Source organism: Pan troglodytes, chromosome 9 (assembly GCF_028858775.2).
Source record: "Pan troglodytes isolate AG18354 chromosome 9, NHGRI_mPanTro3-v2.0_pri, whole genome shotgun sequence".
Taxonomy (NCBI): domain Eukaryota; kingdom Metazoa; phylum Chordata; class Mammalia; order Primates; family Hominidae; genus Pan; species Pan troglodytes.
In genome coordinates this window covers 63730077-63743925 of record NC_072407.2, presented here as the reverse complement: position 1 = coordinate 63743925, position 13849 = coordinate 63730077, and the positions used below count along the sequence as shown (strand labels likewise).

Here is a 13849-nt window from a genome sequence, read left to right as displayed (position 1 = left end):
ACCTGCCTTCTCCGGTGCAGTGCCTCATGAATTCTCCCCCTGCCCTGGCCAAACTGCCACCTGGTGCAGGACAAGGGAGGTGGAGACGATGGAGCGGGTGTAATCAGGCTCCAGTGTCCCCGGCACCATAACTCCTCCACCCCACATTGAGCCAGATAGAGGAAGGATGGGCAGGAAACATGAGCTGTAAAAGGACACTCGGAGGAGAAGAAATGAAGACGCGAAATAGAGATGAGGGAGGTGCCGTGTGTGTGTGTGTGTGTGTGTGTGTGTGTTTGTGTGTCTGTTCTGTAAGTCTCTGTACATCTGTTTTTGTGTCTGTGTGTCCAGCATGGTGGCTTATGTCTTTAATCTTAGCACCTTGGGAAGCCAAGGTGGGAGGATCGCTTGAGCCTAGGAGTCTGAGACCAGCCTTGGCAACATAGAAAGGCCCCATCTCTACAGCAAATACCAAAAGTTAGTTGGGTGTGATGGTGTGAGCCTGTAGTACCGGATACTCAGGAGGCTGAGATGAGAGGGTCACTTGGGCCCGGGAGGTTGAGGCTGCAGAGAGCCATGGTTGCACCACTGCACTCCCACCTGAGCGATGGAGGGAGACCCTGTCTCAAAAACAACCAACCAACCAACCCTGAGACTTGGTAATTTCTAAGAAAAAAGGTTTAATTGGCTCACAGCTCTGCAGGCTGTATAGGAAGTATAGCAACAGCATCTGCTTCTGGGAAGGCCTCAGGAAGCTTCCACTCATGGTGGAAGGTGAAGGGGGAACAGGCATTTCTTTTTTTTTTTTAGATGGAGTCTTACTCTGTTGCTCAGGCTGGAGTGCAGTGGTGTGATCTCGGCTCACTGCAATCTCTGCCTCCCAGGTTCAAGCCATTCTCGTGCCTCAGCCTCTGGAGTAGCTGGGATTACAGGCGCGCACCACCACGCCCAGCTAATATTTTGTATTTTCTTTCTTTTTTTTTTTTTGAGACGGAGTCTTGCTCTGTCGCCCAGGCTGGAGTGCAGTGGCACGATCTCAGCTCACTGCAAGCTCCGCCTCCCAGGTTCACGCCATTCTCCTGCCTCAGCCTCCCGAGTAGCTGGGACTACAGGCACCCGCCACCACGCCCGGCTAATTTTTTTGTATTTTTAGTAGAGACAGGGTTTCACCATGTTGGCCAGGCTGATCTCAAACTCCTGACCTCAAGTGATCCGCCTGCCTCAGCTTCTCAAAGTGCTGGAATTACAAGCGTGAGCCACTGCACCCAGCCGGTAGCAGGCATTTCACACACAGCAGCAGGAGCCAGGGGTGGGGGGTGCCACACAGTTTTTAACAACCAAATCTCAGGAGAATTCACTATAGTGAGGACAGCACCAAGCCATGAGGGATCCACTCCCATGACCCAATTACCTCCCACCAGGCCCCACCTCCAGCACTGAGGATTCCAATGCAACATGCGATTTGGATGGGGACAAATACTCAAACTATATCAGTGGTATAGGCTGGCCGTGTGTGTGTGTGCGTGTCTGAGAGTCTTGGGTGTTTATGTGAAGATCTGGTGCTTGTGCCCGTTTGTTTGTGTTTCCGTGTGTGTGGTTGTGTTAGTTTGTCTGTGTTTCCGTGTGTGTGGTTGTGTTAGTTTGTCTGTGTGTACTTCCGTTGGCGTTTATGTGCCTAGATGTGTGTGTGTGTGCCTTCAGGGGTCTGTGTGCACATGTGTGTTTGTATTTGCATATGCTTTTGAGTGTGTGTGTGTGTGTGTGTGTGTGTGTGTCTTTGGGCAGGAAGAGGCTGGCTGATCCCACACTCGCTCACTCTCCTCCTTACTATGGCCGTGGCTGGGGCCCAGCCCAGTCCCTTTGGAGACTCACTCCTAATGCTGGGGCATGGACTGGCAGGTCGCCACCCACAGTCTGGGCTGTCGCTGGGTCCTGAGTCTGGCTCTGAGACTCTGTGTCTTCTGCTTCCCTCCTCTCATGCTGGGACCAGCTGGAGCCACCCACAGCCCACATGGAGCCCCAGCCAGGCTGTGGACAGCCCCCAGGCCTGCTGCTCAAGACTGTGCTGGGTACAGCCAGGCTCTGGGGCCAGCAGCGCTGCTTCACAGACCCCCACTAAGGAACACAAGTGGAGGCAAGGGTTCGGAGGACACCCCCTCTGCATGCCCAGACAGGGCTGCAAGGCACAGGGGATATCCCCAACCCAGCGCTGCTCCTGCCTTTCTGCCCTGTGTGACCCCGAGCAGCTCACGCACCCTCCTGGGTTCACACTTCTCATTTATAAGGAGCTGGTGCTAGCAGGGCCACAGCATACAGTTGTAGTATTGTGCACTGCACAAATGCACCTGGCTGAGGTGACAAAAGGTGCTGAGAGCTGGCCCAGATGCTGTCTTTGCAGGCTGGGGGCCTGTGTCAGGCTGCAACATCTGGAGGAAGAGACGCCCTTCTCTTCCCACACAGGATGTTGGCTCATCAGGGCCTGCGCCCACCTGGGACATCCGCCTAAGGGGCAGCTTGTTCTCTTTCTCACAAACAGGTGACCTGCTCTGGTCACCTTGGCTGGGACGGAGACTGGCACCAGCCTTTGTGATCAAGCCCCCCACCCCCGTGTTGGTATCCAGGTGGCCATGCATCCAAGACTCTCCTCTGTCCCCTTGCCCTGCGTCTGCTTCCCTCCCCTTCTCTGGACCACCTGCCCCTCCCCTGGGGTTCTTCCACCCACACTTGACCAAGTACTTTCCCAAGCAGCACAGGCCATAGAGGACCCCTTTACAGGACAAGAAACTGAGTGTGGAGAATGAAGTGCCTATCCATCGTGTCATGGTTCCTCAGAGGTTCTAGCCGAGCCCTTCCGACTCCAAATCTGGCCCTAGCTTCTCCACCCCTGCACCCACCACCCCAGCTCGCCCCTCCTTTTTCCAGCCACCCTGATAGTGATGTCACACTTCTCTGCTTCAATGCTCTTTATTTCATTAGGAAAGTAGCTGGGCAGGGGTGTTCCCCTGGGGGATGGAGTGGGGGTACAGACAGTAGCCTGGCTCCTGTCCCCTAGGATTGACAAACCTGTAGAGGAGAAGCAGAGGCGAGGCCTGAGCGAGGGGCTCTGGGGTGGTTCTGTGTGCTTGCCTGGCAGAGAAGGGGTTCTGAGAGGCCCCCTGATCTGTCACCCCCCACTTGGAAGGGGGGTCCCCAGGCAGGACTTGCTTAACCCAGGGCTTGGGAGGCAGGGCTGGCCCATAACGGTTGCCCACACAACCAGAGCAGCTGAGTGTGGGGGTCCCCAGCCCCTTACCAAGGGCTCAGGGCTCAGCTGTGTGCCACGCAGCGGCTGCTGTGAGGTGTGTTCTGGTAGAAGGGGTCGGCTGAGGTCAGGGTTCTGCAGGGAGGCAAGAGGAGAGTGTTGGGGGTGTTGGCAGGCAGGGCATGGACCTTGTCTTCTTGTCTTCTGCCTGACCCTCCCTGAGAGAGCATAGCCAGGGTTCAGCCAGGGCAGCCAAGCCACAAACATTCTTTGCCTGCCAACTCTGGGCCATTGTTGATATAAATGTAATTTCTGAGGAATTGAATTGAGCAGAAAGGAGCTGAGTGAGGCCGAACCACAGTCCATTCATCTCTGGATCCGTCCCCGCATCCCCCTCTGGATCTGAACCACCCCAGAGCCCCTTGCTCAGATCCTCCCCATCCAGTCCACCGGGCCTGGGGAACAGGGGCAGGAGAGGGAGGAGGAGCCATCTGAGGGAGGGGTCACTGGAGGGAGAGGAGGGGAGGAGCCTGTGCTAGCAGGAGAAGGGACACCAGAGCCAGCCAGAGGAGATGGGCCTCTCATAGGAATGAACCGGACTGACAGAGCAAGAGAGGAGAGGAAGGGAAAGGCCTGGCACACGGCCTGGATGAGGGATAGGGAGAAAGAACAGAGCTGGGGGTGGTGCCACCTTCCCACGTGGGGATGCAGGTGCCGCAGGCTCTCCATGGGGTTGGGGGTGGCCTCCATGCAGCTGACCGGCTGGCTGAGGGCGTAGCCTCCTGGCATCTGGGGCTGGATGCCACCTCGAGTCCAGCCTTCCTGGTCTAGACCCTTGGGGATGTTCTCAAAGTACCTGGAGGAGAGGAGGGGTCCTTGGCTGGAAGCTGGACTCTGCCCACCTCTGCAACCCCTGCTGCCCTTCTCCATCGACCCTCAGATCGCCCAGCCTCCCCACCTTTGCTCATGCTGTCCTCCTCGTCTGGCTCTCCCTAAGCCCACGTCCACTGGGGGAACTCTTACTCAAAAAGCCTGCCCTCCCCTCCACCTGACGCTGAAACACTCTTTGGAGTGTAACAGGACAGTTTCAGTGATGCCCCTGTCCCTGGCCTGCCAGTACCTTGGGGTGGGGACCCCGTCTCATCCACTTCTCTGGGCACTTAACTTTCCTTCCATTTCATTTCCATTTCCTTCCATTTCACTGAGCACAGCCAGGTCCAGAGGGTGCAAAGACAAGTAAGAAGGGGGTCCCACCCTTGAACTTATGAAGAGGGGGTGCAGACAGATCAATGCAGGAATCAGTGATGACAACCCCGGGGCTCTGCGCGCACCAGGAAGCACCAGCAAGCATGCCTGACAGCCAGCAGGAGCTCAGGACACAACAGGACACGACAGGCTGGAAGGACCCAGCAGACAGGGCTGGAGCTGGTCTCTGCCAGAGCCACAGGAGGAGGTGTTTGCCTAAGACGGGGTCAGAACATCGTTGCCCCTCACACCCAGACTGAGCCTCTGGCCCTCCCCCACCTCCGTGGGAACTGGAGCGGCCACTGTGCTGAGTCTGCTGTGCAGGCGGAAGCTCTGCTCCTCCCCTCTGAGCCTCAGGGTTTAGGCCAGAGGACAACAAACGGCCCTTCCAGCTCAGACTCTGTTGCTCCTCCAGGCCACTGCCCTCCCCTCTTTTCAGTCTCAGTTCAAACGTCACCTGCTCAAGGCCACCGATTTCAAATCCGACCCGTGCGCACTGCAGCCCTCGCGATCCCTTTCTCTTTGCCCATTACCTAACAGCTCTCGCTAACTGGCTGCAGCCACATGCATGTCTCATCCCGTGCAGAGGTCTGAGCTCCGTAGGGCAGGAGCTGCACACACATTCCCAGGGCCTGGAGCAGGGCCTGGCACCCAGTCAGGGCTCAGTTAAAGTCTATTCCATGAATGGATTCTGGGAGGTATCCCGGAGCAGGGGGTGGGGCAGGAGGAGGGGACAGAGAGGTGGCAGGGACACCTTGAAGGACCAGGAGTTGGAGAGGAAGCCGGGTGGACACAGGTGACTGATGTTGTGAGGAAAGCTTGCGCTTCCTTGCTCGGAGTTTGTCCTAAGAATTATACTTCCTGGAGGCGGGCAGATCACGAGGTCAGGAGATCAAGACCATCCTGGCTAACACAGTGAAACCCTGTCTCTACTAAAAATACAAAAATATAGCCGGGCGTGGTGGCAGGCACCTGTAGTCCCAGCTACTCGGGAGGCTGAGGCAGGAGAATGGCGTGAACCCGGGAGGCGGGGTTTGCAGTGAGCCGAGATCGCACCACTGCACTCCAGCCTGGGCGACAGAGAGAGACTCCATCTTAAAAAAAAAAAAAAAAAAAAGGAATTATACTTCTTGGCAGGACACGGTGGCTCATGCCTGTTATCCCAGCACTTTGGGAGGCCAAAGCAGGCAGATCACTTGAGGTCAGGAGTTCAAGACCAGCCGGGCCAACATGGCGAAACCCCATTTCTACTAAAAATACAAAAATTAGCTGGGCATGGTGGCACATGCCTGTAATCCCAGCTATTTAGGAGGGTGAGACAGGAGGATCACTTGAACCCAGGAGGCGAAGGTTGCGGTGAGCTGAGATCACGCCATTGCACTCTAGCCTGGGCGACAGAGTGAAACTCCATCTCAAAAAAAAAAAAAAAAAAAAAGAAGAAGAAGAAGAATTACACTTCCTTTATACCACTCCTATAATGCTTTCCCCACCCAGTCCTGGCCCCAGGAGGCTTCCCCATGGCTCTGGGGCCACCTCCTCCTGGAAGCCCTCCCTGATGCCCAGGACAGTCACTCCTAACCCAGGGAATGCACAGCACAGAATTTACCTTCTGAGGGAGCATCGAGCCCACCAACCATTGGCTGGATGGAATGTCTTAGCAGATGCTGCTGCTCCAGACTCCCTCGCACTGCCCTGTTCTTTCCATGCCCACCAGCCTGGCCACCAATGCCCTGCATCTCTGTGGGAAAGCTACCCTTGGGATGCTAGAAGCTGCTTTGCCTGAGCAAGGAGGCACCTGGGCTTTAATGTTGCCCTGGGGATAGCCTTTAACCAATGACCGATGGATGTGGGGGTATAAATACCCCAGCTCTCTCACCTTTGACTGGGGTAGTTCTGAGTTGTGTGCTTTACACTGTTTTCTAGAGTTTTCCCAGTGGGATAGCTGGCCTAGTAACATGCTCATTATTGCTGCCTTCCCTTCCTCATCCCTCTTCTCCACTCCCGCACGCCTAATAACTGCCTGATAACATGCTTGCACTCCAATCCTTGGCTTAGGGTCTGCTTCTGGGGAACCCACATTCACTCAGCATTGATCTTCTCCACAAGGCTGTGAGCTCATTACTTATCCCAGTCTCAGTCTGTTTCTCAAATGGGTTTCAGCTTTGGACCAGGAAGCGGACCTCACCCTTGGTTGTAGGTGGTCAGGTATCGCTGATCCCTGTCAGGATCACAGGGGCTCCGGACATACATGGGGTTGTTAAGGCTGAACCCTGTGGGCTCCTGCACAAGAGGGGTAGACAGGGGAATTGTCAGGTCAGAAGGGGTGGGGATTTGGGGGTGGAGGCTGGGTGTAGCAAGTCTCACCTTTTTCCCCACAGTCTCCCGGCCAAGCAGGGCAACGTTTGTCTGTTGCATCCGATGAAGTGGCTGAAACTGCTGGTGGCTCACGCTGCTGGGTTCTGGGCAGTGAGGGGGCACCTGCAGGGCACAGAACCACCAGAAGGGAGGCTGAGGTGGCCAGGCTGAGGCAGCAGGGATGGAGAGGGGAGCAGGCAGAGGCACACACAGCTGTGACTTGTCCACAGCCCCAGCGACCCTCCCTTCCCCTTCCAGCCAATTCTATTTCAGACCACACCCCTCATCTTCCAGCCCCCAGGAAGGCCCAGGCTCTCTTCACCCTCCACCTGAGGGCCTACCTCCACATCCCTAAATATCCTAATTCTTCTCATTCTTCAATGCCTGACCCAAATGCCACCTCTTCCCAGAAACCTCCCTGTCTTCTCCCTTCTCTGAGCAAGACGCCAAGGCCACTCACTCTGGGGTTCAGAATCCTTTCATTCCCTCGGCTGAAGGCTGTTTCCCGCTTGGAGCCTCTGGCCAACACAGGTAGGAACTCACCTCCCTGGAGGGAGCAAAGCAGCCACTGGCACCAGGATGTGGCTGCCTCCCCCACCACCTTCCAGAGCCATGTTCTAACTGCTCCCCGCCAGGCGGTCCCCAGCCTCCCCCTAGCTCAGCTTACATGTAGGTGAGTCTTGGGGAGGAAGTCTGACTTGGTGACACTCTGGCCTGGGAGGAGGGCCTGGAAAGAGGCCCACAGAGGATGTCAGCCCCGCAGAGGCAGCCTGGGCCCCTGGTGGCTCCCACCCACTCTGCCTCCAGGCCACTGCTGTGCTGAGCACAGAGGAGGACTCAGCTCAAATGGGCATCACTGAGAAAAGGGAAGTGTTTGGGGAGAAGACAGGGGAAGGCATGACTCTGAATGGGACCAGCAGGCCAGAGCTCTTGTCTGAACTCTGAATGACCTTGGCTACACCTCCTTCATCTCTTTGGACCTCAGTCTTCTCATCTATAAATGGGGGACTTGGACCAAAGCAGTGGTTTTCACCTAAGCTCTTTCATCTTGTGTTTGAACAAAGGGCTCTGCAGCTCACATTCTTTAGGAAAGCTAGAAACCCTGAGACTGGAGGGCTTCAAGCCCCCTAAAGTTCTAGCAGGAGCCCAGCCGACTTACAGGGTCCCCAGGGAGGGCCTGTGAGGGCGGTTGGAAGACAATGGGGCTCTGGTGGGACTGTTTGGTGAAGCCACTCCCCTCCTTTGCGCCGATCGATTTCTTCTGCAAGAAATCTGCAAAAGAAATGCCCTGTGTGCTGCCAGGCCACCTGGCCCACCCATGTGTCCTCCAGAGGCTCAGTGTCCCAGCAGGTGCAGAGGGAGTGGATCCCAAGATCCTGGAGACCTGCGCCATGAGGATCGTGGGTGGCAGGGTGAGGATTCCAGAGTCCAGGCCGGAGGACAGGAGAGGGAGCAGCAGGAAGGGCATGCACCGGCCAAGCCACCCTCCTGAGAGGCCCAAGGTACTGAGGTCAGCCCGGGAGAGGCGCTTCCCTCCAGCCACCTGTGCATCCTTCTTTCTTCCACTGGTGCCTTCTCAGTCCTAGGCCAGCTCCAGGGCCCCTGGGGTAGGAAGTAGGGAGGTGGATTGGAAGATTGGAAGGGAGCTGTGAGTTCAGACAGGGCCTACCTGGCTGGTCTAGAGGGTCCCTGAGATACTTGGAATTGTACTCTGACGTCATGAAGCGTGGGCCCTGGAACAGAGAGGTTGGAGGAATGGGGGCACTGACCCACCAGGGCCCCGAAGGCGTGTGGCGGCGGTGGAGTGGCGCCTTGGTTCTCTGTGCTCTGAGGAAGCCTGTGTGGGCCAGTACAGCACCCTGGACACAAGTCTCTGTGGGGTGGGACATCGCAGGGCCAGGAATTTCAGCACAAAGCACAGTTCCCCTGTGACTATGAATACCACGTCACACCCCACACCAGACTCCTGGTAATGAGTGGGGGGCCCAGAGGGACCGAGACCAGGAGGGGCCGTGAGCAGGAGGAGGAAGGCTGGGGGAAGAGGAGTAGCGTTAAATCGCGAGAAGCCACATTGAGGCGATTTTGGAAATAGCCAATATCAAATCCTTTGCTCTCCCATCTTTCTTGGCGCCCTGAGCCCACCCTGAGCTGGCTTCTTGGGTGAGTCAGTGCAATACTTATCTTGAGGTGGGAGGAAGAGGCGGGTGTGGCCCCTCCTCTGCCCCACCCCGAAGCCCTTAGCCGGGCTGCCACTCACATGTCGGAAGTTCTCCCGCTCCAGCGGGTCCTGGCCCTGCTGCTGGTGGAGCAGAGGCACTTCCCTGGGCTCCAGCCCCGTGATGGCCTGAGGCCCGTGCTCCTGGGTGTCGAAATGGACCTTCCGGACCTGGGAGGAAGAAGGGCCAATTACAAGTGAGGGGGCGGCAGTCACTCCCTGACTCTGCTTCTGCCCTTGACCTTTACAGAGCGCAGTATCTGCAGAGCAGCCAGAGGGGGTCCTTTTACAATGAAACCTGCATGTCCCCTCTCTGCTTAGAGCCCTGCAGCCTTCCCATCACACTCGCAAGGAATTCCACATCCTCCTGGTGGCCTGCAAGGACCTGAGTGCCTCACCCTGCTCTAGCTGCTTGTCTCCTTTCTGTTCCCACCTTGAGGCCTTTGCACTTGCTGTTGGCACTGCCTGGACCACTCCTCCCTCAGACAGCTGCAACTGGAGGAGCTGGCCTCCCTCAAGTTTTTGTCCAGTGTCTCCATAGCAAGCTCTTTCCCGACCCTCCCGATTTGCAGTTGCAACTCCTTCGCTTCTAATTTATTTATTACTTATATTTTTTGAGACAGAGTCTCGCTCTGTTGCCCAGGCTGGAGTGCAGTGGCATGATCTCAGCTTCCTGCAAACTCCACCTCCTGAGTTCAATCAATTCTTGTGCCTCAGCCTCCCAAGTAGCTGGGACTACAGATGCAAGCCACCACACCTGGCTATTTTTTTTTTTTTGTATTTTTTTGGTAGAGATGGGGTTTCACCATGATGGCCAGGCTGACCCAACAGCAGTTGGCCTCAAGTGATCCACCTGACTCAGCCTCCCAAAGTGCTGGGATTACAGGTGTGAGCCACCACGCCTGGCTTTTTTTTTTTTTCAGTCCAAGTCTCATTCTATTGCCCAGGCAATCTCAGCCTCACTGCAACCTCCGCCTCCCGAGTTCAAGCAATTCTCCTGCCTCAGCCTTCTGAGTAGCTGGGATTATAGGTGCATGCCACCATGCCCAGCTAATTTTTGTATTTTTAGTAGAGATGGAGTTTCACCATGTTGGCCAAACTGGTCTCAAACTCCTGACCTCAAGTGATCTGCCTGCTTCAGCTTCCCAAAGTGCTGGGATTACAGGTGTGAGCCATCGCACCTGGCCTGCAACTCCTTCACTTCTCTTCCTCCCTGCTTCTCCCTGTTGTATTTCCTAACCCCCGCCCCACCCCGCACTCCACCAGCTCTTATCATCTTCAAATATGAAGGAGATATTCAGAACATTCTCGCTGGATGAATGAATGAGTGTCCATTTTGGTGGTGGTGCTGATGATAAGAAGGGTGGTAATAATGAGGATAGAAATGAAAAAGATGGGGCTGGGCGCGGTGGCTCGTGCCTGTAATCCCAGCACTTTGGGAGGCTGAGGCGGGCAGATCACAAGGTCAGGAGATTGAGACTATCCTGGCTAACACGGTGAAACCCTGTCTGTACTAAAAATACAAAATATTAGCCAGGTGTGGTGGCACATGCCTGTAATCCCAGCTAATGGGGAGGCTGAGGCAGGAGAATCGCTTGAACCCAGGAGGTGGAGGTTGCAGTGAGCCGAGATCGTGCCACTGCACTCCAGCCTGGGCAACAGAGTGAGACTCCATCTCAAAAAAAAAAAAAAAAAAAGAAAAAGAAATGAAAAAGATGGGGTGAGGATGTCCATGGTGGGGGGACAGTGGTGGTAGTAGGGACAGTGATGGGGCTTGCAGGTGTGGACGGGAGTGTGAGGCTCATGGGAATGGGGACAGGGATGGGGATGGAAATGGAGGTGGAGGTAATGGTGGGGCTGGGGCAGGGAATGGAGGTGGTGGGGATGGTGGGGACAAGGATGAGGACAAAGGGGAGAAAGATGAGTGGACCCCATCCCTACAAGGTGGCTGCTCCATGCCCTGTCACCTCCACCTTGACCAACTGTTGGCAGTGCAGCCCTAGCCCCACCCCACCCTGAGGCTTCCCTCTCCTGGCCCTGGCCCAGCACTGACCTCCTTGGTGGGGGGACCCGCACTGGGCTTCTCCCGCCCATAGCCTGAGCTGGTCTGACGCATGCTCCAGGGCAGGGGATGCTTGCCGTCAGGCACCTCCAGGGGGCGGTAACTCTGGCTGGCCACAGACTGGAAATGGTCCCGGGCTTGTTCCCTGAGGGTGAGGAGGAGCTAGAACCCCAGGCCGCCTGCCTCTGTCCTCTGCTAAGGAGCTTCCCTCCTCCCTGCACCCTCCCACAGATGGCTCAGAGGTCCGCTGTGCCCTGAGTCACCCAGGACCCCCAGCCTAGGGCAGGCAAAGCTCAGGGTCCCCATCCAAGGAATCTGGAGTTGGTCTGATGAGCAGGGCAGGGGCTGGGAAGGGGCCATACAGACCGTACCCCCTGGCCGGGTTGTCTAAGGCCTCCAGACTGGCTTGGCATGAGACCACGGGCTGGAAATTTGATTTGTAGCCGGTGCCTACGTGACTGCCCACACGGGGCTTGAAATCCTCCCGACCTGCCAGAGGGGTAATGGGGAGACAGACCCCAAGGTCAAAAACAGGCAGGGCTTCCCAGGCAGGGCCAGCGTCCTCCGAGGGGCACAGGGGTCACAGTGACCGGGGAGGGCTCAGAGCCATGGGCAGGAGCTTTGCAAGCCTGCCCTTTCAGAACTGTGATGGCAGGAAATGGAGTGGGTGGGCTGGGGACAAGGTCAGTGTGGCAGAATCACAGTGACAGAATTGCAGGGACAGAACCAGAGAAGGGAGCAGTCGGGCAGGGCCCAGGGGACAAACGGATTCAGCAGCTGCTCTGCAGTGTGACAGCCAGAGGGGCTGCTCCTCCCTCAGAGAGAGCCCCTCCCTTCCTGCCCATGTCCTAGCAGAGGCTCCTGCGCAAAGGCACCCTCACCGTAGGCTGTGCAGTAGCTGGTGGCGTAGAATTTCAGGGGGTCTGTGTAGCCCCCCGAACTCATCTTCACATAAGGGGAGACGACCCCCAGGGGGAGTTTCCCCATCATGATGCTGTGGGGCAGGGCCCCAGGGGGCCTAGAAAGGAAGCACGGGGAGCCTCATGGGTCCCAAGCCTGGCTCGGAAGCCCACAGGGGCGAAGATCTGCCCCCCCGCCCACAACGCAGCTGGCCCCTTCTCCCAGGCCTCTGTCTCTCTGCCCCAGCTCCCAGGTCCCTAAACTAAGGACGAAACCGACCATCCACACTTATCCCAAGAGTCCTCATGTCTCCTCTCACTTTCCCACACCTTCTTATTAACTCTTCCTGTCCCCATTTACCACTGGGACAGTGAGGTTCCAAGTGATAAAGGATTTGCTCCATAATAGGTGGTAGTGCTGGGATTCAGACCTAGGTGTTTGACTCCTCGGCCCCTGACCTGAACCTTACATACCCACCTCTTGGAATGAATGAGCCGACAACCCACTACCTGGGGAATTCTTGGCCCCCACCCAAGAAGTCAGGCCGAGACGCTCACTCCCAGCCCCCGGCTCCTCTCTCTCCCTCATCTCCATGGCCTTGCCCGCCTCTGGCCTTGCCTGCCTCCCCTGGGAATTGGCTGCACTCTCCCCGAGGCCCAACCACAGCGGCCCCACCCTCACCTTTCCTCTGCAGAGGCTCTGAGGTCGGGGAGAGGCTGCAGGAAGCAGAGCTCTGCAGAGAAGCCAGCCCTCCTGGAGGAGGCCAAGCAGGAGAAACAATGTGTAGCCTAGCAACTGGTGCCTAGCAACAGCGTCCCCAGGCTTCTGAGCCCTTCTAGGGCCAGGGCCCACTGAGGGGCTGACCTGGCCAGGAGGGGAGGGTCAGAAGCTGCCCGAGCAAGGCCCTGCTTCCAGGGCTCCGGCCCCAACCTCCGGCCTCCTCCACAGGGCTGGGAAGAGTTGCTGTCTGCGTGACATAAAATAAAAGATAATCCCGAACACTCACTCCCATAAAGTACCCACTTCTCGGCAGATACTTTACATCCTCTATCTCCATCCTCTGAGCAGCTCTTCAGTAGCTATGATTATCCCCATTTTCACTGGGGGAACATGAGGCTTAGATAAGCAAAGTGACTTGACTCCAGAGATCTCGCAATCAGAAAATAGCCAAGTTGAGATTCAAACGTGGGTGGATGTGGATCCCGCTCTTCTGCCTCTCGGTAAATCAACGTTTACTATGTTCCTCGGGAGCCAAATCTGTGCTAAGCCCTTTAACACACATTACGTCGTGTAATCCCCCAAACCACCCTGTGAACTGGGCACTATTATTGTAGGGCCAATAAACCGCAGCAGTTAAGAGTGTGGTTCAAATCTGATCTGTCACCTTTGATGAGGTACTTATCCTCTTCACGCCCCCATATCCCCATCTTCGCAAGGGACGTGACTGCACCCACCTCACAGGGCTGCTGGCAGATTTAGCAAGAGCATGGATTCAGCACCTGACAGGTAGTAAATGCTCTTTTTTTTTTTTTAAGAGAGACAGGATCTTATGCTCTCACCTGGGTTGGAGTACAGAGGTACCATCATAGCTCAGTCCAGCCTCCAACTCCTAAGTTCAAGCAATCCTCTTGCCTCAGACTCTCAAGTAGCCGGAACTACAGGTGTGCTCCCCCATGCCTGACTTGCTTATTTATGTATTTATTTGTTGTAGAGACAGCGTCTTGCTATGTTGCTCAGGCTGGTCTTGAACTCCTGGCCTCAAGTGATCCTCCTGCCTCAGCCTCCTGAGTTGCTGGGATTGCAGGGGCAAGCCACCACACTCGGCAAATGCTCAATTTGCAAAAGCTGCTGT

The 13849-nt window shown here is 56.3% G+C and overlaps 1 protein-coding gene across 6 annotated transcripts; it reads right to left on the bottom strand.

Annotated features, from left to right (window-relative positions):
- Positions 1-2924: 2924 nt before the first annotated feature.
- Positions 2925-12776, bottom strand: SAXO4 (stabilizer of axonemal microtubules 4). Of its 6 annotated transcripts, NM_001302423.1 has the most exons (14): positions 12679-12775; positions 11979-12115; positions 11469-11586; positions 11089-11242; positions 9078-9206; positions 8490-8553; positions 7980-8092; positions 7488-7547; positions 7281-7367; positions 6830-6943; positions 6651-6745; positions 3912-4076; positions 3272-3355; positions 2928-3042 (listed from the first exon to the last, which is right to left on the bottom strand). In NM_001302423.1, exons 2-13 carry the CDS (start codon positions 12085-12087, stop codon positions 3286-3288), a joined length of 1278 nt encoding a protein of 425 aa, NP_001289352.1. In that variant the 5' UTR covers positions 12088-12115; positions 12679-12775; the 3' UTR covers positions 2928-3042; positions 3272-3285. The 6 variants fall into 6 exon arrangements, with proteins under 6 accessions (XP_024202565.1, XP_024202567.1, XP_024202568.1 ...); XM_024346797.3 differs by lacking the exon at positions 7488-7547 and having other exon boundaries at positions 2925-3042; positions 12679-12776; XM_024346799.3 differs by lacking the exon at positions 3912-4076 and having other exon boundaries at positions 2925-3042; positions 12679-12772.
- Positions 12777-13849: the final 1073 nt, after the last annotated feature.

Bases quoted from the DNA above. Each gene is read 5' to 3' on its own strand.
- SAXO4 (NM_001302423.1), bottom strand. From the start codon at position 12,087: ATGATGGGGAAACTCCCCCTGGGGGTCGTCTCCCCTTATGTGAAGATG. The intron at 9,207-11,088 runs GTCAGTGCTGGG...TCTTCCTCCCAG, and splicing joins CGGGTCCCCCCACCAAGGAG to GTCCGGAAGGTCCATTTCGA. The intron at 3,356-3,911 runs GTGGCACCACCC...GCCTCCCTGCAG, and splicing joins CTGCATCCCCACGTGGGAAG to AACCCTGACCTCAGCCGACC.